Genomic DNA, 27,196 nt, shown 5'->3' with positions numbered 1-27,196 from the left:
TGTCCAGGCCAGTTTGGGCTGCAGGAATCCCAGCGGTGTCATCCCTGGCTCCAGGCCCTGCTTTCGAGCATCGAGCCGAGTGTTTCCCAGCCTGCCTGGGAATGAGGCGACCCCGAAACCTCCTCCTGCTCCACTGAGTATCCATCCTGAGTGTCCATCCAAGGGATACTCACCCGTGTCACCCCAAACCCACCCCCAGCGGGCAGCACGGACAAACAGCCAAGAAAATAAGTGTTAATTTATTGGACAAGACCCGTGACAGCCCCGTCCGGAGCCCGCGAGCGGCGCCGTCGCCTTCCCGACGGGGAAGAGTTAAAAAATAGAGAATTTGTGGGGTCTGTAATGCTACAGAGGTCCCATCCCCAAGCAGAGGTGCTCTGCCCGAGCATTCCGAGCGGAGAAGGGGCCCAGGTGCTGGGGATGGAGCAGCAGCCTCGGCAAGCTGGGAACGGGGACTGTAAACTCCCTACACATCTAGAGGGGACTGGGGCTTCACAGTGACACAGCTGGGGGTGCTGGGGCATCAGGGACCCCCTTCCTGGCGGTGCTGGGGACACCAGGGACCCCCTTCTTGGTGGCCTGGGCAGGCCAAGAGAGGCCCAACTGGCCCCAGTGGCCAGCATGGGAGTGGGGGGAGTCCTGGAGGAAGAGCCATGCTGGATCCTCCTCCTCCTCCTCCTCCTCCTCTGGATCTTCTTGCCCGTTCCTCCTCCACCTCCTGCTCCTCTGGGCTGCGGCCATGGGATCAGTGGGGCTGTGGGATCAGCATGGCCATGGGATCAGTGTGGCCACAGGATCAGCGCGGCCATGGAATCAGCATGGCCATGGGATAAATGTGGCCAGGGATTCAGTGTGGCCATGGGATCAGTGTGGCCACAGGATAAGTGTGGCCAGGGATTCAGTGTGGCCATGGGATCAGCATGGCTGTGGGCTCAGTGTGGCCCTGGGATCACCATGGCTGTGGGCTCAATGTGGCCATGGGATCACCATGGCTGTGGGATCAGGGTGACTGTGGTCTCTGTGTGGCCCTGGGATCACCATGGCTGTGGGCTCCGGTGTGGCTGTGGGCTCAGTGTGGCCCTGGGATCACCATGGCCATGGGATCACCGTGCCCACGAGATCACTGTGGGATTCCCATCTGTGATGCTGAGGGATCCCGCCCGCTGCATCCCTGCTTTTTCCGGGATAAATAAATTAAGGAAGTGTCCGAGGGCTGGGGCAGAGGCACAGCTGGCACTGCTATCTCACGGCCAGGGACATCCTGGGTGTGGCAAACAGGGGCTGGTCCAGGGGTGGCCAGGCCGGCTGCTGCTGGCTCAGCTCCTTCTCCAGCCTCTTGAAAAGCTTCTTGGAGGCTTTTTTCCGGCGCAGCCGTCGGAAGCAGCCGAGCAAGCCGTGATCCAGGGCGGTCTGGAGCCAGAGCAGGAGGGAAACGGGGTTGGGGGAGGACAGGAGAGCCCCGTGCCCACCTGGGGAAGCTCCAGGGGGATGCCCTGTCCCAAAGCCCCCCCTGACCCACCTCCAGCACGAAGGCAGCAAAGAAGTTGAGGGCGGCGATGCCCAAGAGGAGCAGCTTGAAATTAAAATCCTCGATGTGCTGGAGCTTCAGCAGGGATTTGGGGAAGCCCAGCGGGTACAGGGTCAGCCAGATCATCAGGCCAAAGAGCAGGATGAGGACGAGCAGGAAGAGCACTGGGGGCGAGAGGGGGCAGGGTGAGGGGCAGGGGAGGGAGGGCTGGTGGCTCTTGGTGTCCCTATGGGTGTCCCTGTGGGTGCCCCTGTGTCTGCCCCATGGGTGTCTTGTGGGTGTCCCTGTGTGTGCCCTGTAGGTGTCTCCATGGGTGTTCTCGTGGGTGTCCCCATGGATGTCCCCATAGGTGCCCTGTGGGTGTCCCTGTGTGTCCCCGTGGGTGTCCCCGTGGGTATCCCCTTGGGTGTCCCTGTGTGTCCCCGAGGGTGTCCCCGTGTCCTCACCGTTGGTGTAGAGTGGCTCCCGGAAGGGGTAGCCCTTGGACATGGCCACGGCCAGGATGAGGTACTGGAAGCCGGTGACACAGAACAGGACGGTGTTCTCGTAGTTGGGCAGGTTCTGGGGCGCTGTCACCGTGCTGTTCAGGGGCACATACCTGGGCCAGGGGACAGGGGACAGGGGACAGGGTCAGCAGAGAGGCCAAGGGGGGCTGGGCACCACCCCTTGTTCTCCATCAGTTACAACTTCGGGAAGAGCAGGGGCAGCTCCAACTTCTATTCTGGGACCAGGGATAGATCCCTTGGGAATGGGAGCTGGGCCAGGGGGGTTTGGGTTGGAGATCAGGAAAGGCTCTTCCCCAGAGGGTGCTGGGCACTGCCCAGGCTCCCCAGGGAATGGTCCCGGCCCTGGGGTTGCCAGAGCTCCAGGACAGGCTGGGATTGTTGGGGTGTCTGGGCAGGGCCAGGGGCTTGACCAAATGATCCCTTTCAGCTGAGGGTATTCCATGGTTCCCTGTCTGCTGCCAGATCCCAAATCCCAGGACACACCCTGGGCTTTGCCACAACCTCAGTGCTGTCCCCACCACCAAACTCTCAGGAAACCAGGGCAGGTTCAAGTGGGATATTGGGAAAGATTTCCTCATGGGAAGGGCTGCAAAGCACTGGAACAGCCTGTCCATGGGAGGATGGAATCACCACCCCTGGAAGTGTCCAAAAACCCCATGGACCTGGCACTTGGGGTTTAGTGGCAAACAGGGGCTGGCAGTTGAACTCAATGACCTTTTCCAACCCTGAATCCCACGATTCCCGGATCTGGGGCCCTCACCAGCTCTGTGAGACGGTGATGAAGTAGCTGAGGACCTGCACGGTGATGAGCAGGGCTGTCTGCAGCAGGAGGCTGCCCAGCACCAGCCCGCTGATCAGGGCTCCCTGCGGCCGCCGCACGCCCAGCGCTGGCGCCGGCCCCGTGCGCCCCATCAGCACGGCCACCGTGGTGGTGATCACCAGGTCGAAGAACAGGAACTGGAAATCACTCAGGTTGGTGTTGATCTGGGGAGGAGGGAAGGGACAGGCTCAGACCCAGTGGAGCTGATGCCTCAGGGTTTTAGTTTTTATATTTTCCGCGTATTTGTGACCCTGCAGTTCTTTAGTGTGTAACTCCAAACCCCACACGCAGTGCCAGCTGCTGTTCTCCCGTTTGGGGCAGACACAACAATTCCTCTCCAATTCCTCAAGGACACCTCACTGCCTCAGGCCCTGAGAGATTACACAAAATGGAGCTGGGGGAGCAAACTTGGGGTAAATGACTTCATTACCTGAAGCTATAATTGGAGGATTAACCCCCAACATGCACATGGACCAAAGTTATAAAAGTGTGAAAACCCGTGAGCTGTGGATTTTTGGGTGTGGCCCCTGGGGGGGTTTGTCTGCCCAAAATGTACCTGAGGGCCCTTCAATAAATACACCTGCTTTTTATTCCATTAATTTTCTCTGGCTCTGTTTTTAGGCAGCCCCAAAAGGCATTGCTGCTCCAGGAATTCTGAGAAAAGCAGGGATTCGGGGTGGGACTCACGGTGTAGAGCAGGAGCACGGACACGAACTGGACCAGGCTGTACAGGGCCATGTACTTGAAGACCCCGAAGGAGGTGACCAAGGAGCACCGGCCCTCCCTGGTGGGGGAAATATGGCATCACCAAATGGGCACCCAATGGTCAGCAATGGGCACCCTAAACCAGTAACGAAAAGCCCCGAACCAGTATAAACCAGTAACCCCAAATCCCCTCCCAGCCCCCCCAGTTCCCCCAATCCCTCCCATTTTGTCCCAGTCCCCTCCCAGGTCCCTCCCAGTCCCTCCCAGTCTAACCACCGGCCAGGGCCAGCCCTCTCCGGGACCGGCCCTCTCCGGGACCCCGGGACCGGTGGCACTCCCAGGATTCCCCCGCATTCCCGGGATTCCCCTGCATTCCTGGAATTCTCCTGCTCACCGGATGACCCTGGGCACGCACTCGATGGTGGCCACGCGGGAGGTGAAGGGCGAGGCCACCGACGCCTCGGCCTCGGACAGGGAGATGCCGACGTCGGCCGCCCGCAGCGCCCCGCAGTCATTGGCACCGTCCCCGCACATCCCCACGCAGTAACTGCGGGAAAGGGAAAGGGGAAAGGGAGCCCAAATTCCTCAGGGAATGGGGAAAGGGAGCCCTCATTCCTCAGGGAAACACAGGTAAGGGACTCCAAATTCCTCAGGGAATAAGGAAAGGGATCCCACATTCCTCAGGGAATATAGCAAAGGGAGCCCACATTCGTCAGGGAATGGGGAAGGGAGCCCAGGTTCCTCAGGGAATGGGGAAGGGATCCCACATTCCTCAGGGAATGCAGGAAAGGAACTCCACATTCCTCAGGGAAACACAGGTAAGGGACTCCACATTCCTCAGGGAATTTAGCAAAGGGACCCCATGTTCCTCAGGGAATACAGGAAAGGGACCCCACATTCCTCAGGGAATGGGGAAAATCCCTGGCTCAGCCCAGAGAAGCTGTGGATGCCCCGTTCCAGGCTGGACCTGGTCAGGTGTCCCTGCCCACAGCATGGGTGCCACCAGGTGATGTTTGAGGTGTCTCCCGACACTGCCCACCCCAAATTCCAGGATCCATCCCCTGGGATCCAGCCCCTGGGCCTTACTTGAGCTCCTGCAGGCTGCACACCAGCTGGGTCTTCTGCTCGGGCAGCATGCGGGCAAACACGGTGGCCCGGAGCAGGATCTGCCAACAGGGAGGATCCATCAGTATTCCCAGGGGACAGGGAACTGGGAATGTCCAGCAGGGAACTGGGAATGTCCAGCAGGGCACGGGAATGTCCAGCAGGGAATTGGGAATGTCCAGCAGGGAACTGGGGATGTTCAACTGGGCAGAGAACTGGGAATGTCCAGCTGGGAACTGGGAATGTCCAGCAGGGAACTGGGAATGTCCAGTAGGGCACGGGAATGTCCAGCAGGGAATTGGGAATGTCCAGCAGGGAACTGGGAATGTCCAGCAGGGAACTGGGAATGTCCCTAGGAATCACAGGAAGCTCTGGTTTGGAGCTGTGGGGCCACTGTGGGAAATCCCAAAGAGGTCAAAAGTTGGAAGGTTTCCAGTGGCACTGGAAGGTTCCCAGCCCACTGGAAGGTTCCCAGTGGCACTGGAGGGTTCCCCAAGGCCCCTGGGGGCTCCCTGCCTGACTCACCCTGGGCAGCAGCTCGGAGAAGTGCTCGCAGACCACCTGGAAGGATTTCCCGTTGAGGGCAAAGTGGCAGTGCTGGGGTGGGAGGGAGGAGCCGTCCCGCTGCTGCAGGCCCTGCCAGGAAACAGCTCCAGCTCCAGCCCCAATCCCTGCAGGGCCCCCGGGCCGAGCCAGGACCCGCCTGAAGCAGCAGGAATGGCTCCCAAAATCCCAATTCCCAGTGGGGCTGTTTGGGGTACAAGGCTGGGCTGACCCAGCCCTTCATGCCCAGGCTGGAGCAGCAGGGAATGGCTCCCAAAGTCCCAATTCCCAGTGGGGCTGTTTGGGGTGCAGGGCTGGGCTGACCCAGCCCTTCCACACCCAGCTTGGAGCAGCAGGAATGGCTCCCAAAATCCCAATTCCTAGTGGGGCTGTTTGGGGTACAAGGCTGGGCTGACCCAGCCCTTCATGCCCAGGCTGGAGCAGCAGGGAATGGCTCCCCAAAATCCCAATTCCCAGTGGGGCTGTTTAGGGTGCAGGCCTGGGCTGACTGAGATCTCCATGCCAGACCTGGAGCAGTGGGAAAGGCTCCCTGAAATCCCAATTCCAGGCACACCAATGGGGCTGTCTGGGGAGCAGCCCAGCCCTCCACGCCCAGCTGGGAGCAGGATCTGGCAGCACCCATGGGGAGGTTGTTTGGAGATGCCATTCCAGCCTGGATCCCTGGATGTGCTCCAGGGAAAGGCAGGAGCAGCTGAACCTCTCCTGAAGGATGGGTTTATGAGGAGCAGGATCACTGCCTTAATTGCCTCCAAGGATAACGATGATGGAAAACCCCTTCCCATCCCTGGGAGGGCTCAGGGCCAGGCTGGAGCACCCTGGGATAGTGGAAGGTGTCCCTGCCCATGAAATGGGACAAGCTTTGAGGTCCTTCCCAACCCAACCCATTCTGGGATTCCAGGATTGCGGAGAAAGCCGGATTTGAGGGACTCCATTTCTTAGATATTAGGAAGAAATTCCTCCCTGTGAGGGTGGGCAGACCCTGGCACAGGGTGCCCAGAGCAGCTGTGGCTGCCCCTGGATCCCTGGAAGTGTCCAAGGCCAGGCTGGACAGGGCTGGGAGCACCCTGGGATGATGGAAATTGTCCCTGCCTGTGGGATGGGATGAGCTCTAAGGTCCCTCCAACCCAAACCACACTGAAATTCTGTGATTCCACAAAAAACCAAGCCCTGCCTGGGCAGTTTGAGCACCCAAAAGGTGTCCTGGGCTCTCACCTCGGGCTGCTCCTCTCCTTGGGAATGCTCGGCCAGGACGAACTTGAGGGCGGCGGGTTTGTCGTGGCCGGGCGGCGAGGCTGTGACGAAGATCACGCCCTCCCTGGGCTCCACCATGCGGCACCCCCGCGCCACGTTCATGGCTGTCAGCATGTTGTCCCCTGCCAGGGACACGTGGGCCATCAGCAAGGAGGTTTTGGGATGTCCAGGCCAAGAGGAGCAGCTCCAAGCTGCCGTGTCCCCTCTCCCGGCCACCGCAGCCATGTGGTGGCTTCGCTTCCCTCTTCTTTCCTGCAAAACCTCCTGCCTGCCCTGCCCCAAAGAAATGTGGGTTCAACCCCTGTTCTCCTGCCTGGAAAACACCCAGAGGTGACCCTACACCCCCTGCATTAGGCATGGAATGTGGGATTTCAAACACAGAAATATTTAGGGGATGGACAGCAGAACAATGAGTTCTTCCACCCAAAACACGTCCACGCCCTGAGCCTTGCAGTGGATCGTGCATCCCGAGGGCAGGGATGCACAGAGCCAGGAGCCAGGAGTGCTCGTGGTGCCCCCACAGCTGCTCCAGGCACAGATTCCTGCTGGGGGTCACGCTGGGGTTCCTGGTGGGGTTCTTGGGGTGGAATCCCTGGGGTGGAATTCCTGGTGGGGTCCCTGGGGTGGAATTCCTGGGGTGGGGTTCCTGGTGGGATTCCTGGGGTGGGGTTCCTGGTGGGAAAGCCCTTTCCCCCTGCACACTGCCCAGGACTGTCTGTGTGCCGTCCCTCCCCGAGCCCCCTGTGCTGCTCCCTCCAGGGCCACCTGTCACCATGACGGGGCGGATGTTGGCGCTCCTCAGCAGCTGGATCACCGGGGCAGACTCTGGCTTCAGGACATTCTTCATGACCAGGAACCCCAGGAAGTTCAGGCCACTCTCCACAGAGTCCCTGGTGAGAGACAAGGAGCCTTTCATCACCTCCAAAACCAGCACAGAGGATCAAGGGGTGTGAGCAGCTAAAATCCATCTGGGAACCAGCCAGGAATTCCTTCCATATGGATTAGGGATGAATTCCTTGCAGGGGATCCCAGGAAATGCCAGGAGAGAGTGAGGAGATGGAGAGAGGGAGAGCTGGCACCAACCTGGGGAGCTGCAGGGCCTCCTCAAAGGTGGCCACCGTGCCCAGGGCTTTGCAGGCCAGAGCCAGGACCCGGAACCCGTCGGTGGTGTAGTGCCGGAGCATCTGGGAGAAATCCGGGGGCACTGGAAAAGCGAGGCCAGAACAGCTCCTGAGGGAGCCTGGAGATCCCATCCTGGGCTGGGGGAAGCTCTCCCCACCCCATAGAGCCTGGAGATCCCTGCATGGGCTGGAGGAAACCCCCAACCCCATTCCCCATCTTCTGGCTCCTGTTTCCGTTCCCTCCTGTGGCTGGAGCTACCCCAAAGCCTTTGGGAGCTGCCCCACAGCGTTCCTGAGGATAATTCCCTGGGGGATGAGCCTCAGGGATGCAGCCAGCGGGACTGGGGGGGGTGAGCCCACCTCCCAGTACCAACCAGTTTCCTTCCTGCACAGACTGGCCACCATCTCCGGGGCGCCCTTGACGTAGGCGTGGGCCGAGGCCTCCCCGGGCAGCTTGACCAGGACGCTCATTCTCTGGAGGGAGGAGGAGAACGGGAAACGCCGCAGGATCCCCAGTGGGGCTTGGTGCCTCTGTGGAGAGTGGGTGGGATCAGGGCCTTCCTCCAGGAGGCAGGAACCCCTCCAGGAGGCAGGAGGGTGGGGAGCTGTTCCATGGGGTTACCCTGTCCCGAGGCTGCTCCTCCTCTGGCGGAGGTTTCACCACAGCCAAGACCTTCATCTCAAACTGCTGGAACGCCGGGAGCTCCCCTTCCTCCTCCTCCTCCATCATCTCCAGGCGCTGAAATCGAGAGGGCAAAACCCTGATGAGCTCATCCACCCACAGAGGGTCCAGAACTGTTGAGATTCCCAATGCCTCCCTCTCCAGCCCTGCAGCCCCCATTGTGGGAATCTACAAAATTAGAGGGTTTTGGGAAAGCTGCAAAAGGCAGGCTTTAGAGGCAGTGGAACTGTGATTAGAGCTAAGCAGCAGCCATGAGATAGGTCAGCAGAAAAATTATTTAAACAGTAGAAAAGCAAGGACAAATAGAACAATGATCTGTGTATTAACACTTGTCTAGAATAACTCTCTAAACTACAGAAAAGTTTATCTAGCAAGATATTAGGAAGGTTGAAGCTTAATAATGGAGCTCTGTATGTTGTGTTTTAAAGCTTACAAGTAGGTAGTGTATTCGAAACAAGCAAGCATTGTTTTAACCACAGGTACATGTGCTTATAGTGATTGGATAGAACTACTGTCAATATGCTTTTGCTTTGTGTGATTGGTCAAAAAACTTTTAAAGTAAGTTGTAACATTAAGTTCTTGGTCTGCTGCCTGGGATGTGAGCTGCTGGCATCTTCCCATTGTCATAACCATGTAATGAGGCTGATGCTGGAAAATCAAACAGCTCAAGGCAGTTCCACAGCAGCCCCGTCCCGTTCGTGATTTGCTCACAGCCCCCGGCCGGCGACACCCGCCTCACCCAGCCCGTGGATTCCAGCATTTTGATGTCCACGGGGTCCCCGACGAGCTGTCCCCGCAGCGGTGACACGGCGTGGCAGGTGGCCAGGGCGTAGAGCAGGGCGCCGGCGGGCAGGCAGCGGGGCTCGTGCACGATGGGCAGGAAGTGCTGCTGCTCCAGGGGCACCACGCCCCACACATCCAGCCCCTCCTGGGTCAGCGTCCCGGTCTGCGGGCACAGCGCGGTGGGTCCGGGCAGCCCTGGCACCCACCCTGCCCACCTGCCTCTGTAGCAGACCCCATAGAGCTTGGGAAAGCTCCATGGAGGATTGAGACTTAACAGTAGGAACTGCTGAGTCATGATAAGACAGCAAAATAAGCTCCTGTTTCTGACCCTCCGCCCCTTAGCCTTATCTTTGTTACCTCATAGGCCACTACACCTAACCCTTACTATTGGACAAGTTTGGATCCCCCTACACCCTATAAAAAGGGGCTGGTTTATCCCATTCAACAGAAGAAGAGCTGTTGCTCGACCCTTCACAGTCTCCCCAATAAACCATCGCTGTGGAACACCAGGACCTCTCCTTCTCCTCTCTCGCGTCTGCTGCACCCTCAGCCAAGGGCACCCTAGCAAGCCAGCAAAGAGCTGAGATCTAAGAGAGCTGATAATCACTAAAGAGCTGACAATCACCAAGCCTGCTAAAGGGCAGCCTGCCGCACGGCCCCGAGCTAACTGGGCATTCGGGCACTCTGTCTCCCAGAGGGACTGGGCTCCCGGACCATCCTTGCACCGCTTGATAAGATCAAGACCGAGGCTTTATGATCCGCCTCACCTTGTCGAAGCACACCAGGCGGATCTTCCCGCACAGGTTGATCCGCGGGGGGCTGATGCAGAAGATTCCCTGTTTTTTCAGCCGGTTCTGGGCGTAGATGGTGCCCACGGTCATGGCGGCCGGCAGCGCTGGCGGCACGATGACGGTGACCAGGTCCAGGGCGCGGATGATGATTTGTCCCACCGGGACCTGGGAGGGGAGGAGGAGGAACAGGGGTGGGCATCCCTCCCCTGATGGATCCCTGCAGGCTCTCCCGCTCGCTCCACCAGCCCTACCTGGTTCCTGATCAGGATGAGGATGCTGTACAAGGTGCCGATGAGAGCTGTACAGGGGGAGAAGGGGCTCGGTGACAAAGCAGGACACAGCAGGGAGCTGGAATGGAATTCCATTCCAAGGAATCTGGCTGCTCCAGGATGTGCCTCCACACCCACACCTACCCAGGATGGCGAGGAACAGAACAAACTTCACAGCATCCTTGTAGAACTTGAAGCTCACGGGTTTGGGGTAGAGGATGGAGCTGATGAGGTCCCCCTTGGCTGTGCAGAACCCTGTGGGACAGGCAGGAGGTCACCATGGCACCGCTCCCAAGGGCACGGATTTAACCTGGGATTCATCCTGGATTATCCCCCATGCCCTCACCTGTGCGGGTGACCACGGCCAGCACCTCCCCGCCCACGTAGGCCTTGGCCTGGATGATCTGTGTCCCACAGAACAGCGTGTGCCGCCGGTGCTCCTCGGGGCAGTACGCGGCTCCGCCCGCCGGCAGCGGCGTCTTCATCACCGGCACGCTCTCCCCTGCCCAGAACATTCCAGGGAGGGACTGTCACCCCAGGGGGGTCAGGGGCCAGCCAGGGACACTGCTGGGGACACTGCTGGGACTGGGACACTGCTGGGATAGGGACAGTGCTGGGGACAGGGACACTGCTGGGACCCCCTCCAGCTTCAGGCCCCAAAAAGTACAAACAAAATGAGCTGGGGGGCAGCAAACTGGGGGTAAATGACTTCATCACCTGAAGCTGTAATTGGAGCATGAACCCCTGATATGCAAATGAGGTTAAAAATTTATAATTGTCTGAAAAACTCGTGACCATCGTCCATTTTGGGTGTAGCCTCAGGGGTTTCTGACTGCCTGTCAGAACTCAGTGCATCCCTCCGGGGGTCCAGAGTTGCCAAGGACCCCGTTGGGGGGCTCAGAGACCCTGGCACACAGCCCAGAACACCTGGGGATTTGATTGTGACCCCTGGAGCAAGTTGCCAAATTTGTATGAGGACATGAAAGTCACAGAGGTTTGAATAGTGTAATAACAAAATGATCACAGGGTGAAAATGTAGATTTTAGGATTTTTGGTATGGGGGTTATGGGGACAAGATGGAGGAACTTGGGCGTGTCCAGCCTTTCTCCTTCTTCTTGTTCTCCATTTTCTGCAGTGATGTTGGCACTTTGGGATTGGTTTAGAGTAGAAGTGCACTGTCTAACACAGGTGATAGGTATTGGGAATTAAGTGTAAATATGTTATATGTAGTTTGTAGTATAAAAGGACAACACAAAGAGTGCCTGTGGCTGCCCTGCTGAGCAGATCTCGGCTGGGCAGAAAGAAAATTTTATAGATAAGAATTAATAAACAACCTCAAGACCAAAAAGTGAGGAGTCCAGACTCGTTCTGCAGTTGCACGGGCCAAAGCAGAGACACCCTGCACATCTCAGGGCAGCAATCATCAACAGCAACCCGAGAACTGCCCAAGGTGTATCCATGGAAGGCCTTCAATAAACACCCACTTTATCCTCCTAGCCCAGTCTGGCTGCTGAGCAGGCAGGCACCCGGTGTGCAGGGAGGGCTCTCACCGGTCAGCAGGCTCTCGTTGACCATGCACTCCCCGCTCAGCAGCGCCGCGTCGCACGGCAGCAGCGCCCCGGCCGCCGGCAGCCGGATGCAGTCCCCAGGCACCAGCTCTGCCGAGCTGACCACCAGCTCCTCTGGAAAACAATGCTGCTCAGGGCCTGGGGAACGGGGCACTCATCTCCAGAAACCTGGAGAACCCACCCAGGGACTGGGGAATGGGGCATTCATCTCCAGGCACCTGGAGAACCCGCTCAGGGTTTGGGGAATGGGGCATTCATCTCCAGAAACCTGGAGAACCCGCTCAGGGATTGGGGAATGGGGCATTCATCTCCAGAAACCTGGAGAACCCACCCAGGGACTGGGGAATGCGGCATTCATCTCCAGGCACCTGGAGAACCCCCTCAGGGACTGGGGAATGGAGTCACTTGTCTCCAGGCACCTGGAGAACTCACTCAGGGCCTGGGGAATGGGGCACTCATCTCCTGACACCTGGAGAACCCCCTCAGGGCCTGGGGAATTGGGGCACTCATCTCCTGACACCTGGAGAACCTGCTCAGGGATTGGGGAATTGGGGGACTCATCTCCTGACACCTGGAGAACTCACTCAGGGCCTGGGGAATTGGGGCACTCGTCTCCTGACACCTGGAGAACCTGCTCAGGGATTGGGGAATGGAGTCACTCGTCTCCAGGCACCTGGAGAACTCCCTCAGGGATTGGGGAACAGGGCATTCATCTCCTGACACCTGGAGAACCCCCTCAGGGCCTGGGGAATTGGGGCATTCATCTCCTGACACCTGGAGAACCCCCTCAGGGTGTGGGGAACGGGGGCACTCATCTCCAGGCACCAGGGAAGGAATCCCCATGGCATAAGGCAGCAAACAGGAAGGGGTTAATTCCCTGGAGGTGGTAAATTGAGATCCAGGCCTGGGGAGAGCTGCTCCAGATCAAAATTCCCAGCAGGGAGGTGCCAGGCCTAGGGAGAGCTGCTCCAGACCAAAATTCCCAGCAGGGAGGTGCCAGGCCTAGGGAGAGCTGCTCCAGACCAGAATTCCCAGCAGGGAGGTGCCAGGCCTAGGGAGAGCTGATCCAGACCAGAATTCCCAGCAGGGAGGTGCCAGGCCTAGGGAGAGCTGATCCAGACCAGAATTCCCAGCCACCCCGAGCACTGGGAATGGCACAAACACCTGTGGACAGCCAGGGTTTGGGCTGTGTGACAAACGGAACCACCAGAGGAACCCCAGGGATTCCCAGCACCAGGAAGAGCAGGAGGAAAAGTGCTGCTGGGAGAGGGCAGGGATTCATGGGGGGATTATCCTTGTAATCAATTTCTCTCTCTCTTTCCCTGAAATTCCCTGTTAAATTAAATCCATATTGGCTTTGGAATATGGTCTTGTCTGCATCTTCATTTGGGCAGAGGTACCTTTCACTAATTGGACCCCAAAATTATTCCAGTGTCTCATAAGATTATTCCTGTGTATCCCAGCATTATTCTCATGTACAATAACGTTATTCCCATGTATAATAACATTATTCCCATATATCATAATATTATTTCTATGTATCCCAACATTATTCCTGTGTATCCCAGCATTATTCCTGTGTATCATAACATTGTTCCTGTGTATCCCAATACTATTCCCACATATCCCAATATTACTCTGGTGTTTCATAACATTATTCCCATGTATAATAGCATTATTCCCATGTCTCATAACATTAATCCCATATATCATAAGGTTATTCCCATATATCATAAGGTTATTCCCATATATCACAACATTATTCCTGTGTATCCCAACACTATTCCTGCACATCCCAACATTACTCTGGTGTCTCATAACATCATTCCCATGTATAGTAACATTATTCCCATGTATAATAACATTATTCCTGTGTATCCCAACATTATTCCTGTGTATCCCAACATTATTCCTGTATATCATAACATTATTCCCATGCATCCCAACATTATTCCCACACATCCCAGCATTACTCTGGTGTCTCATAACATTATTCCCATGTATAGTAACATTATTCCCATGTATCCCAACCTTATTCCCATGTATCCCAACATTATTCCCATGCATCCCAACATTATTCCCACACATCCCAACATTACTCTGGTGTCTCATAACGTTATTCCCATGTACAATAACATTATTCTGGGGTGTCCCAACATCATTCCCACCTATCCCAACACTACTTTGGTGTAGAACCAGGATCCCAAAGGACACGTCATCCCAACCACCATCCCAAAAATCCTCCCTCTCACCTCCTCCAGGCCGCCGGACCTGGACCCCCATGGACATCCTGGCCATGTTCCGCAGTGTGGTGCTTTGCTGGGAGGGAGGCAGTGGTCAGAATCCACCCAAAACACGGGAAAACATCCCTAAAAACGGCCTGGGGGGCTTGGAAGCAGGGATGGAGGACAGGGAGAGTTGGGAGAGGGCTGTTCCCACCCAGATCAGGGCTGTTCCGTGGGGCTGTGGCCCCAGAGGAGCTGTCCCCACCCACCTTGCGCGTCTCGTAGAGGGACAGCCCCAGTGAGAAGGTGGAGATGAGGAAGATGCAGGCGGCGTAGTAGTAATAGGCATCACACACCCACAGCACCATGCTGAGCACTTGGAACAGGTAGAAGGGGTTGAGCACCTGCAACAAGGAGAAAAAACAGCTCTGGGAGCTCACTGGGAGACCTCCTCGGGGTGGGAGAACCTTCCCCAGCCCATCATGGGATTTCCAGGATCCTCGGGGTGGGAGAACCTTCCCCAGCCCATCATGGGATTTCCAGGATCCTCGGGGTGGGAGAACCTTCCCCAGCCCATCATGGGATTTCCAGGATCCTTGGGGTGGGAGAACCTTCCCCAGCCCATCATGGGATTTCCAGGATCCTCAGGGTGGGAGAACCTTCCCCAGCCCATCATGGGATTTCCAGGATCCTCGGGGTGGGGAGATCTTCCCCCAGCCCAGTATGGGATTTCCAGGCTCCTTGGGGTGGGGAGACCTTCCCCCAGCCCAGTATGGGATTTCCAGGTGGCAGGAACTTCTCCAGGCTCCTTGGAGGAGGAAAAGCTTCCTCCAGCCCATCGTGAGCCTTCCAGGCTCCTGGATGCAGAGGAGAACCCAGCCCTTCCCAGGGGCTGGCAGCCCCCAAACCCTCCATCCCCCTGGAACTCCCAATGGATGCTGCTCCCAAGGATGCTCAATCACCTCCACAATCCCTGGGGGCTGCTCCTGTCTGCACACAGAGGGTCAGGAAGAGTCCCCTCCATGACTCTACCTTCTCCCCAAATCCTCTCCTCCCTTCCCAAGGGCCGGGAAGCACTTCCAGAGAGGGACAGGGAGCAGGGGAGGGATCTGTCCTGGGAAAATACGCTTGGGAAGCCCAGCCAGGAACCCACCTCCTCCACCAGGAGCCTGGCGTAGGACTTGACGGGCACCTCGATGAGGTTGGGGCCGTAGATCTTCCTCCTGAGGGGGGGAAGGACAGCGAGGGAATTTTATCCTTGGGAAAGGAGAGGGAAGGAGTTTGATCCTTGGGAAAGGAGAGAGAAGGAACTTTATCCTTGGGAAAGGAAAGGGAAGGAGTTTTATCCTTGGGAAAGGAGAGGGAAAGAGTTCTATCCTTGGGAAAAGAAAGAAGGAGTTCCATCTTTGGGAAAAGAGAGGGAAGGAGTTTGATCCTTGGGAAAAGAGGGAAGGAATTTCACCCTCGGGAAAAGAGAGGGAAGGAGTTTGATTCTTGGGAAAGGGAAGGAATTTTAACTTTGGGAAAAGAGAGGGAAGGAATTTCATCCTTGGGAAAGGAGAATTTGATCCTTGAGAAAAGAGTGGGAAGGTACTTTATCCTTGGGAAAAGAAAGGGAAGGAATTTCACCCTTGGGAAAAGAGAGGGAAGGAATTTCTTCCTTGGGAAAAGCCGCATTTCCAGCCCAAGGGCCCCTTGTGCTGCCCAGACCCCCAGGAGGAGCTGGGTTATGCAGAGAAGCCAATCCCAGTAATTCCATCCCGCCCGGCACTTGGGGGTCTGAGGCTCCAGGATTTCCTGTTCCCTGGAAAAGCCCCAGGAAGCTGCCAGCCCCCACCTGGCGCTGTGCTCCTGCTGGTCCAGCCCGGCCTGGCACAGGTGCAGCTCTGCGCAGCTCCAGCCCTCGTCCAGGACGCTGGGCAGCAAAGAAAAACAGGGAGAGAGTCAGACCCAGCGGGGAGGGTGGAACAAACAGCACAGCCAAGGGCTCGGGACAAACCCACCCCTTTGGAAAGGGAAAGTGCCCTTTTCCTTGGCCTCTCTGCAGCCCACGGCTGCCAAGGGAAGGCAACAAAAGGGGCACAGTCCGAGAGCTGGGAGCATCCGGCCCTGCCAAACCGCCCCGGCCGGTTCCCCGTGTCCGGGAGCACCCCGAGGGCACCAGGGACGGCTCCCGAGGCCGGGGAGTGCTGATGGTGATGCCTCAGGGTTTGAGCTTTTGTATTTTCCACGTATTTGTGACCCTGCAGTTCTTTAGTGTGTAACTCCAAACCCCACACGCAGTGCCAGCTGCTGTTCTCCCGTTTGGGGCAGACACAACAATTCCTCTCCAGGCCTGGCAGTCAAGGACACCTCACTGCCTCAGGCCCCCAGAGATTCAACAAAAGGGAGCTGGGGGAGCAAACTTGGGGTAAATGACTTCATTACCTGAAGCTGTAATTGAAGGATTAACCCCCAATATGCAAATGAACCAAAGTTATCAAAGTATGAAAACCCGTGAGCTGTGGTCCATTTTTGGGAGTAGCCCCAGAGGGGCTTCTGACTGCCCAAAGTGCCTCAACTGAAGGCCTTCAAAAATCAATAAAAGTGATTTTATTTCCTTAATTTGGCCTGGCCTCTGTTTTTAGGGAGCCCCAAAAAGGCACCAAGGGACAGGCAGTGCTGGGGATGCCACGGGCAGGAGGGTCCTTAGGGAGCTGGGAATGCCTGGATCCAGGAGGGTCCTGAGAGAGCTCAGGGAGCTGGGAATACCAGGATCCAGGAGGATCCAGGAGGATCCTGAGGGAGCAGGAATGCTGGGATCCAGGAGGATCCTGAGGGAGCAGGAATGCTGGGATCCAGGAGGATCCTGAGGGAACTGAGGGAGCAGGAATGTTGGATTCTGGCAGTACCTGACCCTGCAGAAGGCCTGCCGCCGCTCCAGCCACACGTAGCGCATTCCCTGGAACAGGTAATACCTCAGGAGGTTCTTCTGCTGGAAAGGGACGGGAAAACGAGCCATGAGTGGGGTGTCCGGGGACAGGGAGAGGGCCTGGGGGTGGAGAAGGTGCCGGTGCCACCTCGTCCTTGTCGTGCAGCCGCACGGTGTCACGGCTCTCCTCCTCGTCCGGCACTGCCACGGCCACACTGCTCCTGCGCTCCGGCTGGGCCCCGGGGTGCTGCTCCAGGCTGTGGGGGAACTGGGCTCAGCCTGGCCTGTCACCCTCCCTCAGGGACATCAGGGCTCAGCCTGGCCTGCCACCCTCCCTCAGGGACACCCGGGCTCAGCCTGGCCTGCCACCCTCCCTCAGGGACACCCAGGCTCAGCCTGGCCTGTCACCCTCCCTCAGGGACATCAGGGCTCAGCCTGGCCTGCCACCCTCCCTCAGGGACATCAGGGCTCAGCCTGGCCTGTCACCCTCCCTCAGGGACATCAGGGCTCAGCCTGGCCTGCCACCCTCCCTCAGGGACACCCAGGCTCAGCCTGGCCTGTCACCCTCCCTCAGGGACACCTGGGCTCAGCCACCCTCCCTCAGGGACACCTGGGCTCAGTCTGGCCTGTCACCCTCCCTCAGGGACACCCGGGCTCAGTCATGGCCTGCCACCCTCCCTCAGGGACACCCAGGCTCAGCCCTGGACTGCCACCCTCCATCAGGGACATCAGGGCTCAGCCCTGGCCTGCCACCCTCCCTCAGGGACACCCGGGCTCAGCCCTGGCCTGTCACCCTCCCTCAGAGACACCCAGGCTCAGCCCTGGACTGCCACCCTCCATCAGGGACACCCGGGCTCAGCCACCCTCCCTCAGGGACATCAGAGCTCAGCCTGGCCTATCACCCTCCATCAGGGACATCAGGGCTCAGCCACCCTCCCTTGGGGACACCTGGGCTCAGTCATGGCCTGCCACCCTCCCTCAGGGACACCCGGGCTCAGCCATGGCCTGCCACCCTCCATCAGGGACACCCGGGCTCAGCCCTGGCCTGTCACCCTCCATCAGGGACACCTGGGCTCAGCCATGGCCTGCCACCCTCCCTCAGGGCCAGGGGACACCTGGGCTCACCCTGGCCTGTCACTCTCCCTCAGGGACACCCAGGCTCAGTCACCCTCCCTCGGGGACACTGGGGCTCAGTCACCCTCCCCAGGGCCAGGAGTGGCTCCGGATCCCTCAGGGACAGAGCCTGGCTCACCTGGCCTCGCCCAGCGGCTCCGTCAGCACCTTGGTGGTGAAGCACTGCCCAAAACGGTCCTGAAACACAGGGATGGGGGACTGGGAATGCCCGGAGTGTTCCCAGCTCCTTCCAGAACCCAGGAAGGCCCTGGCCACCTATCCCAGGTAGGGGATGAGGTTTGGGGACAATGAAGAGAAGTTCCAAGCTGGGCAGGCTGGGATGGAAGGGGGAAACGTGGAGTTATTTTAGGAATAATAATGATTCCTGGAATGGGACAATTCTAGGAATTATAATGATAATAAATTCCTGGAATAATCTGGTGCTTGAGGAGAGAAGATGCCAGACACAGGCAGGAGGACAAGGAAAGAGAACATTTACAGGGTCCTGTTGGGAACTTGGGGCAGAGACCAACCCTGGATCCACAGAATCCACCCCCTGATCCATAGAATCCAACTCCCAATCCACAGAGCCCAAACCCAGACTCAGAAAACCCAACCCTGTATCCACAGAGCCCAAACCTGGATCCACAGAATCCAATCCCAGACCCAAGAGAACCCAACCCCAGACCCACGGAATCCAATTCCCAATCCACAGAATCCAACCCCAGACCCACGGAATCCAACTCTGGATCCACAGAATCCAGCCTGGACCCACATAATCCAACCCCACACCAACAGAATCCAATCTCAGATCCACAAAATCCACCCCCTGAGCCACAAAATCTAACTCCCAATCCACAGAATCAACCCAGGATCCACAAAATCTAATCTCAGATCCACAGAATCCAGACCCACAGAATCCAACCCCGGATCCACAGAATCCAACCCCAGCCACAGAATCCGACCTCAGACCCACAGAATCTAGCTCCCAATCCACACAATCCAACCCCAGACCCACAGAATCCAACTCCCAATCCACAGAATCAACCGTGTATCTGCAGATCCAACCTCAGACCTACAGAATTCAACCTCAGACCCACAGAATTCAAACTCAGACCCACAGAATCCAGTCCAGACTCCCAGAACCCCACCCCAGACCCAGAGAATCCAATCCAGACTCCCAGAACCCCACCCCAGACTCACTCCCAGACTCCCAGGCTGGGAACGCCGGCCGGGATCCCGTGGGACTCACCCTGATGATGACCCAGTCCGCCTGGCCCAGGGCGCAGGGCTGGCACTTGGCCTGCACCTCCAGGCTGGGCTTCCAGTGGAAGAGCAGCAGGAGCAGCCCCGCGCTCAGCACGGAGCCCGCGTGGCACAGCAGCACCCGCCAGGGCCGGCGCTGGTAGCCCGTCACCTCCTGGGGAGAGGGGAACGCCGGGCATCAACGGGGATCACTGGGGATCGAGCACTGGGGATCAGTCACTGGGGATCACTGGGAATTGATCACTGGGGATTGAGCACTGGGGAATCAATCACTGGGGATTGAGCACTGCGAATAAATCACTGGGGAGCAATTTTTTGGACCACTGGAGATTGATCACTGGGGATCAACCACCGGGGATTACTGGGAATTGATCACTGGGGATCACTGGGAATCAATCACTGCGGATCAATCACTGCGGATCAATCACTGGGAATAACTGGGAATCACTGGGGATCAGTCACTGGGGATCACTGGGAATCAATCACCGGAGATCAATCTTTGGGGGATCACTGGGAATGGATCACTGGGGATCAACCACTGGGGATCAACCACTGGGGATTACTGGGAATTGATCACTGGGAATCAATCACTGGGGATAACCAGGAATTACTGGGAATCAATCATTGGGAATCACCAGGAATCAATCACCAGGAATCAATCACCAGGAATCACTGGGAATCAATCACCGGGAATCAACCACCTGCACCCGGCTGCTCAGACATAAAATCAGCTAAAATCGATTACCAACCATCAAACCTTCAACTCCCAAAATCCTGGCGTGACCGAGCCCCAGGCAGGGAAAACCAAGGGGCTGGAAAAGCAGCACCTGGAGGTGTGGGAAGCCCCGGGATGGGTGTGGGAGACCCCCCAGGCCGGACCTACCATGTGGGCCGGGTCGGTGTCTGGCTGCAGCGTCCCGTAGCCCGGGCGCCGGGCCCCCAGCAGCCGGCTGCTGTCTGCAAATCCACCAGAAACACGGAGAAGGGTCAGCAGAGGGGCTGGTCAGCCCTGGGGCTGTGCTCCCGGCGATGCCAGCCCCGGGAGGAGGTGGTGGCTCCTGGCCCATCCAGCCGGGATCGCTGCCCCCTCATCCTCCCGGGCACGTGACGGTCACGGGGACGACGCCGGAGCAGCCCCGGGATTTCTGGCGTTATCCCAGGAGCTCCGCGGGCACGGGAAGGGAGCAGGGCTGGGCCGGAGCCAGGCCAGCTCTCCCTGCCACTTTTCCAGCTTGTTTGCTCCTTGTTTGCTCCCTGGGTTTGCTCTTAGCCGCCAAAAAATTGGCATTTCCCAGTTTTAACCATGCTCCAATTCCTGTCGGGCTCTGCTGCACCCCAAAGCCCAGCCTTGGAAATTGGGATTAGGAATCATCCCTGGGATCCTCCCAGGTGGGATCTCAACCATCCTCTGTGTCTGAAGCTGAACCTGCTCATTCCCTAAATCCAGGATGGATCACAAATCACTGAGCCTGCTCATTCCCTAAATCCAGGATGGATCACAAGTCACTGAGCCTGCTCATTCCCTAAATCCAAGATGGATCACAAGTCACTGAGCCTGCTCATTCCCTAAATCCAGGATGGATCACAAATCACTGAGCCTGCTCATTCCCTAAATCCAGGATGGATCACAAGTCACTGAGCCTGCTCATTCCCTAAATCCAGGATGGATTATGATCACAGCATTCCCAAGGCTGGGATCTCAGAGCAGCAGTGGGGAGGCAACACGTGGCACAAGCACGGAGCTGGGAGCTGTTCCCACTCCTGGAACACGTGGATATTTCCTGCCTGAGCCAGGGTTGGGTTTCCAGGAGGGCACAGGGACCAGCTCAAGGATTTACACTGGAAAAACCGCCCTGGCTGGATTCCTGCTGCTCCCTGCCCACCCCGAAGCTCCTCTGCAGGGGAGAGAAGCCATTCATTAAAACCATTCCCTGGTTTTGGTGATCTTGGTGGGGGGGATCCATCTCCAGCTCCCACAGCTGGTGCTGCCCCACGGGATAAATTTGGAGGGCGGGAACTGGGGGATGAGCCTGAGGGACGGTTCAGTAAAACAAAAGCTGTCCCAGGAGCCAAGAAAAGGAAGGGAGGGGTCAGCTGTCCCCAGTGCCAGCCGTCCCCAGTGCCAGCCTCAAATTCTGCAAAAAGCAGGAATTCCAGCTGCAGGGACACCGGGAGTGCTGCCCTTCCCAAGGGCAGGACAAAGGACAGGGCGGGGGGGTCATGCACAAGGACTTTCCCGGTATCTGCAGGAGGCGGGGAAAGCATCCAACATCCAAATCAGCCCAGTTCCCTTCCCAGAGCCCCTGGGCAATGGGAAACCCCGGCCTGCCCCTCTCCTGAACGAAACTATCCCGGCTTTTCTTGATCCTAAAGCAACAAATCCATGGGAGGAACCAAGCGGCCGCGCACAGCCCCGTGCCGGGGGATTCCAGCCCCGTCCCGGCTGAATTCCTCTCCTCCCGCTCCCATCCCGGCTGTTCCTAAAGCTCGGCAGGTGAGGAGAAGCCCCGGCTCAGACTCACCCCGCCTCATCCTGCCGGGAGCGCCCGCGGAGCCGCTCCCGGTACAGGTGGGATCGGCCGGGAAGGGGTCGGGAAGGGTGGGATCGGTCGGGATGGGGTCAGAAAGGATGGGATCGGGATGGGAGGGATCGGCTGAGATGGGATGGGTCAGGATGGGATCGGGAAAGGTGGGATCGGTCAGGATGGAATCGGTCGGGATGGGATCGGGAAGGGTGGGATCGGTCGGGATGGGGTCGGAAAGGATGGGATCGGGATGGGAGGGACCGGCTGAGATGGGATGAGTCAGGATGGGATCGGGAAAGGTGGGATCGGTCAGGATGGAATCGGTCGGGATGGGATCGGGAAGGGTGGGATCGGTCGGGATGGGGTCGGAAAGGATGGGATCGGGATGGGAGGGACCGGCTAAGATGGGATGAGTCAGGATGGAATCGGGAAGGGTGGGATCGGTCGGGCTGGGATCAGTCAGGATGGGCTCGGGATGGGATCGGCCGGGCTGGGACCGGCGGCGCCGCCATCCCCGGTGCCCCCGCGGCCGTGGCCGGGCAGGTCCCGAGCGGAGCGGCCGCGCTGCCGCCGCAATCCCGGCACCGAGGCCACTCCTTGTCGGCAAACACAGCGCGGGGGCTCCTGGATGTCCATTCTCCGCCTCCGCATCCCGGGAATTTCCCCGGAGCCCTGCACAGAGCTCCGCTCTCTGCTTCCCTCTCCGCCGCTAAATCAGGGATTAGGAGGAGGATAAGGGCCAGGAGAGGCTGGAATCCCGGAGAGGGGTCAGGATGCACCGGCCCGGCTGCTCCGGGGAAGATGGGAGCCAAGATCCCGCACTGATGATGGATGTACACGGCCAAAATCCCACCTGGCCTTCCCTGCAGCTCTCTGGCTCCGAGACCAGGCCCCGCCCTGTCCTCTCGGGTGGAAATTTGGGAAGAGGCTGCTCTGGATGCTCCCACAGCCGCTGCACATCCTGGCAGGGGGGTGAACCCTTGGACTCCAGAGCACAGAGCCAGAAGCCAGGATGGGATCGGGATCCAAGGCCTGGCTGGGGATCAGCTGGGAATGCCAGGATTTGGATCCGAGTCACAGCCCCCTCCCCAGAGGAGGTGCACATGGAAAACAGACGGATGCTGCTCCTGGAGACTTCTCCATCAGCCCTGGCCCTTCCCTCCCTTTCAGGAAGCAAACAAACCCCAAGGGGGCCTGGAGACCTCCTGCTGCTCCCATGGTTCCTGCTGGATGGTGTCTGGGCAGCACCATCCATCTGTCCCTCCATCCATGCCTCCATGCCTCCATCCATCCATGCCTCCATCCATGCCTCCATCCATGCCTCCATCCATGCCTCCATCCATGCCTCCATCCATCCATCCATCCATCCATCCATCCATCCATCCATCCATCCATCCATCCATCCATCCATCCATCCATCCATGCATGCATGCATCCATCCCTCCATGCATCCATCCATCCATCCCTCCATCCATCCATCCATCCATCCATCCATCCATCCATCCATCCATCCATCCATCCATCCATCCATCCATCCATCCATCCATCCATCCATCCATCCATCCATCCATCCATCCAGGCTGGAAGCTGCCCACAGTATCAGGAAGCTCCATCCAAGGAAGTTCCGTTCCAACCACTGAGGTTGATGGGATGGGGTTGGCAAGGCCAACTCAGGGAGATGGGGACATGGAAAATCAGGATAAGGCAAAATCTGGGAAAGAGAGACAACGTAAGGAAGTGTTTGGGTCATGGAGGGTGAGACTGAACCCAGGAGGATCTTCCAGAGCCTTCGGCTCCGGGATGGGAGATCCCACGGCCGAGGGCAGGGTCGGGCTGAGATCCTGGTGATTCTCCTGCCCTTCCCATGGATCCCACACACCAATCCCTGCTGGACAGGGACATGCTGCCCTTCCCATGGATCCCACAGGAACTGATCCAATCTGGACAGGCATGTGGGGCCCTTCCCATGGATCCTACACACCAATCCCAGCTGGAGAGGGACGTGCTGCCCTTCCCATGGATCCTACACACCGATCCCATGCCACCAGAGCAAACCCATCTGACCAGGTGGTCTCGTCCTCCTGGAAAAACAGCCCAAGGCTGGAGGAACAAAGGCTGAGACAGGTCTGATCCAAGGTGGGGATGTGGAAAACCAGGATTGGGACTTCCCAGTGCTGGGAAATCCACGCTCAGGCATCAAACCCTTGAGACAGCTGAGGAGCAAATTCCTGGGAATTCCCAGCAGCCCCAGGTACAACTGCACCGGTTGTGGTTTGGGTTTTTGGAGAGCTCCTCTGTGAGGAGCGGGGCTGTGCCACGTGCCAGTGAGATTCCAGCATTCCAACCCTTCTGGCACATGGGGATCCTCCCTGGCACCCAAACCCAGCTGCCAGTCTGGAGAGAAGTGCCAGGAACATCCCGGCTTGGGGAACACCGCGGTGTGAGCAGGAAAACAGCGGGTTCACACCCCAACCCCACATTTCCCCCAGTTCTGGGTAAATGAGGGCTCCTCCCCCCTTAGGAAGAGGGGCTGCACTTCTGGCATTCCCAATGGGAAGTGAGGAACTGGGGGGGAACATCTCCAGCAACCCTTAAATCAGGAACTCAGGGAGAAAAGGGCGAGCTTGGACCCCCAAGTGCTGCTTGGCTGCGGATTGGGATTGGGATTGGGGTGGGCGAGGGGGATCCCAGGGGATCTGAGTGGGATCACCACAGGGATGGAACTCCCAGAGCACCCAGGGACGTCCCCCCTGCCCTTCCCTGTCCCGCTGCTCTGCCTGGAGGAAATGTCCCAGCAGGAACGGGGCAGGAAAGGAGCGAAGGTCACTCGGCAGCGCTGCTCCCGCATTCCCGGGAACGGGAATCCCGGCCGGGAGCCCTGGAAGGATCCGGAACCCCGGGTGCCCTTTACCCCCCTGCACCAGGTTCTGTCGTTCATCCATGATAAAAACCCTGGGATCACTCTGGGATGGGATCCGAGGGGCGATGGCTCCTTCCAACTCCAAACCCCAGCCCGTTCTCCACGATCCCCACGGCAGAGGGACGGGAGCGTTCCCGAATTCTGGGTGGGATCCACCCGCGGGAAACGGCTCTGGGAGGGCCGAGGGGATCCAGGGTGGGGTTTGGGGCCTGAGGGAATTGGGTTTTGGAGAGTTTGAGGGGGGCTTGGGGTTTGAAGGATTCAGATGGTTTGGGGTTTGAGGGATTCGGAGTTTGAGGGGTTTGGAGTCTGGGGTTTGGAGGCTTTGGGGTTTGGAGATTTGGGGTTTGGACAGTTTGGAGGGTTTGGGGGTTTTGGGGTTTGGAGGCTTTGGCAGGTTTGGAGAGTCTGGGGTTTGGAGGGTTTGGGAGTTTTGGGGTTTGGACAGTTTGGGGTTTGAGAGGTTTGGGGGTTTTGGAGTTTAGAGGGTTTTGGGAATTTGGGGTTTGGAGAGTTTGGGGTTTGAAGGATTTGGATGATTTGGGGTTTGGAAATTTTGGGGGGTAGGAGGGGTTGGGGAGTTTGGGATTTGGACAGTTTAGGGTTTGAGGGGTTTGGGATTTGGAGATTTGGGGGGTTTTGTGAGTTTGGGGTTTGGAGGATTTGGAGAGTTTGGGGTTTGGAGCACCCCACAGCCCTGCCCACAATTCCTTCCCCTCGGATCCATGGCTGCGCTCCCAGGGCCGGAATTCCCGAGGGATGCGGAGCCAGGAGGTCCCAGGATGGGAGAGGGGCCGGGAAAGAAAGTGGGATAAAAACAGGAAATAAAGCGAAATAAAATACTTAAATAAAGCCAAATAAAAAGGGAAGTGAAGCAAAACAAAAAAGGGAAGTGGAGCTCAATAAAGCGAAATAAAAGAGAAACGGAACAAAATAAAAAAGCAAAATAAAGTGAAATAAAAGAGAAATGTAATTTAAAAAGTGAAATAAGCAAAAGATAAAAAGCAAAATTGGAGTTAAAAAAGGAGAAAAATTAAAATGAAAAACCAAAATAAAGGAAAATAATAAAGAAAAATGAAGTGAAAAAACAAAGTAAAGGAAAAAGCAAAATAAAGCACAGCTAAAAAGCAGAAAAGCAAAGCTAGGAAACAAAACTACAGCAAAATAATGATGCCAAATGTAAAATTAAAAAGTGAAAGTAAAAAAAACAAGCCACAAAAGAAAGCAAAACAAGGAAGCAAAAAAGCAAAATAAAATTAAGTGAAATAAAGCAGAATAATAAAGAGAATTAAAGCAAAATAAAACTGCAGAATTAAAAAAAATGGTAACAGAATAAAGCAAAATTTAAAAAATAAATAAAGCATAATGAGAGAAATTTAAAAAGCAAAATTTTAGAAGAAAGGCAAAATAATAAAGCGAAATCAATGGGAATAAATGGAAATACATGGGAATAAATAGGAATAAACGGGAATAAATGGGAACACATAGGAATAAACGGGAATAAACGGGAATAAACGGGAATAAATGGGAATAAATGGCAGTGGAGCCTCGCGGGTCCCGCCCCCCCGGGCTGGGCTGGAGCGGCCCCGGAGCCCCCGGCGGCGCTTTGGGGTTCGGGGGGCTCCGGGCACGCGGGGGGGTCCCGGTTCCTGACCCCCACACCTCATCCCGATCCCGATCCCGATCCCGATCCCGATCCCATTCCCGGATCCCGATCCCGGTCCCGGTGCCGGTCCCGGTGCCGGTTCCTGACCTGAGCTCATGGTGCAGCCCCGCGGCCCCGCGCGCCGCCGGAAAGGGCGGGGCCGGAACCCCGGGGGATGCTGGGAATTGGAGTCCGCACCCCCAAAACAGGTGTGACACCCCGGGGGATGCTGGGAATTGGAGTCTGCACCCCAAAAATAGGGTGTGGCACCCCCGGGGATGCTGGGAATTGGAGTCTGCACTCCAAAACAGGTGTGGAACCCCAGGGGATGCTGGGAAATGGAGTCCGCACCCCAAAAATAGGGTGTGGCACCCCAAGGGATCCTGGGAATTGGAGTCTGCACTCCAAAACAGGTGTGACACCCAGGGGATGTTGGGAATGGAGTCCGCACCCCAAAAACAGGTGTGGCACCCGGGGGATGCTGGGAATTGGAGTCTGCACCCCAAAACAGGTGTGACACCCCGGGGGATGCTGGGAATTGGAGTCTGCACCCCAAAAATAGGGTGTGGCACCCCAGGGGATGCTGGGAATTGGAGTCTGCACCCCAAAACAGGTGTGACACCCCGGGGGATGTTGGGAATTGGAGTCTGCACTCCAAAACAGGTGTGGAACCCCGGGGGATGCTGGGAAATGGAGTCCGCACCCCAAAACCAGGTATGGCACCCCAGGGGATGCTGGGAAATGGAGTCCGCACCCCCAAAACAGGTGTGGCACCCCAGGGGATGCTGGGAATTGGAGTTCGCACCCCAAAACAGGTGTGACACCCCGGGGGATGCTGGGAAATGGAGTCCACACCCCAAAAATAGGGTGTGGCACCCCAGGGGATGCTGGGAATTGGA

The 27,196-nt window shown here is 57.4% G+C and overlaps 1 protein-coding gene and 1 pseudogene across 2 annotated transcripts; both read right to left on the bottom strand.

Moving 5' to 3' along the window:
* Positions 1-220: 220 nt before the first annotated feature.
* On the bottom strand, positions 221-26,436 carry ATP13A2 (ATPase cation transporting 13A2). Of its 2 annotated transcripts, none has more exons than XM_066563901.1 (29): positions 26,406-26,436; positions 20,091-20,164; positions 19,194-19,361; positions 18,081-18,139; positions 16,977-17,085; positions 16,809-16,891; positions 15,755-15,832; positions 15,071-15,140; positions 14,187-14,321; positions 13,945-14,011; positions 11,675-11,806; positions 10,471-10,626; positions 10,269-10,379; positions 10,107-10,153; positions 9,832-10,020; positions 9,021-9,227; positions 8,222-8,338; positions 7,974-8,130; positions 7,562-7,682; positions 7,244-7,368; positions 6,440-6,600; positions 5,189-5,299; positions 4,646-4,725; positions 3,954-4,106; positions 3,542-3,638; positions 2,795-3,018; positions 1,975-2,126; positions 1,520-1,692; positions 221-1,410 (listed from the first exon to the last, which is right to left on the bottom strand). In XM_066563901.1, the coding sequence occupies exons 1-29, from the start codon at positions 26,413-26,415 to the stop codon at positions 1,240-1,242; spliced, it is 3,537 nt and encodes a 1,178-aa protein (XP_066419998.1). In that variant the 5' UTR covers positions 26,416-26,436; the 3' UTR covers positions 221-1,239. The 2 variants fall into 2 exon arrangements, with proteins under 2 accessions (XP_066419998.1, XP_066419999.1); XM_066563902.1 differs by having other exon boundaries at positions 16,809-16,888.
* On the bottom strand, positions 20,907-22,941 carry LOC136565357 (uncharacterized; annotated as a pseudogene).
* Positions 26,437-27,196: the final 760 nt, after the last annotated feature.

Source organism: Molothrus aeneus, chromosome 21 (assembly GCF_037042795.1).
Source record: "Molothrus aeneus isolate 106 chromosome 21, BPBGC_Maene_1.0, whole genome shotgun sequence".
In the NCBI taxonomy this organism is placed as follows: domain Eukaryota; kingdom Metazoa; phylum Chordata; class Aves; order Passeriformes; family Icteridae; genus Molothrus; species Molothrus aeneus.
This window is presented reverse-complemented; position numbering and strand designations above follow the sequence as displayed.

What these genes read in the sequence shown, in the direction of transcription:
- ATP13A2 (XM_066563901.1), bottom strand. An exon ending in TCTGTGCAGGAAGGAAACTG is followed by an intron (nt 7,683 to 7,973) that starts GTTGGTACTGGG and finishes TCGCTTTTCCAG; the next exon opens with TGCCCCCGGATTTCTCCCAG. An exon ending in CCGTGCTCCTGCTCTACACC is followed by an intron (nt 3,019 to 3,541) that starts GTGAGTCCCACC and finishes CCTCCTCCCCAG; the next exon opens with ATCAACACCAACCTGAGTGA.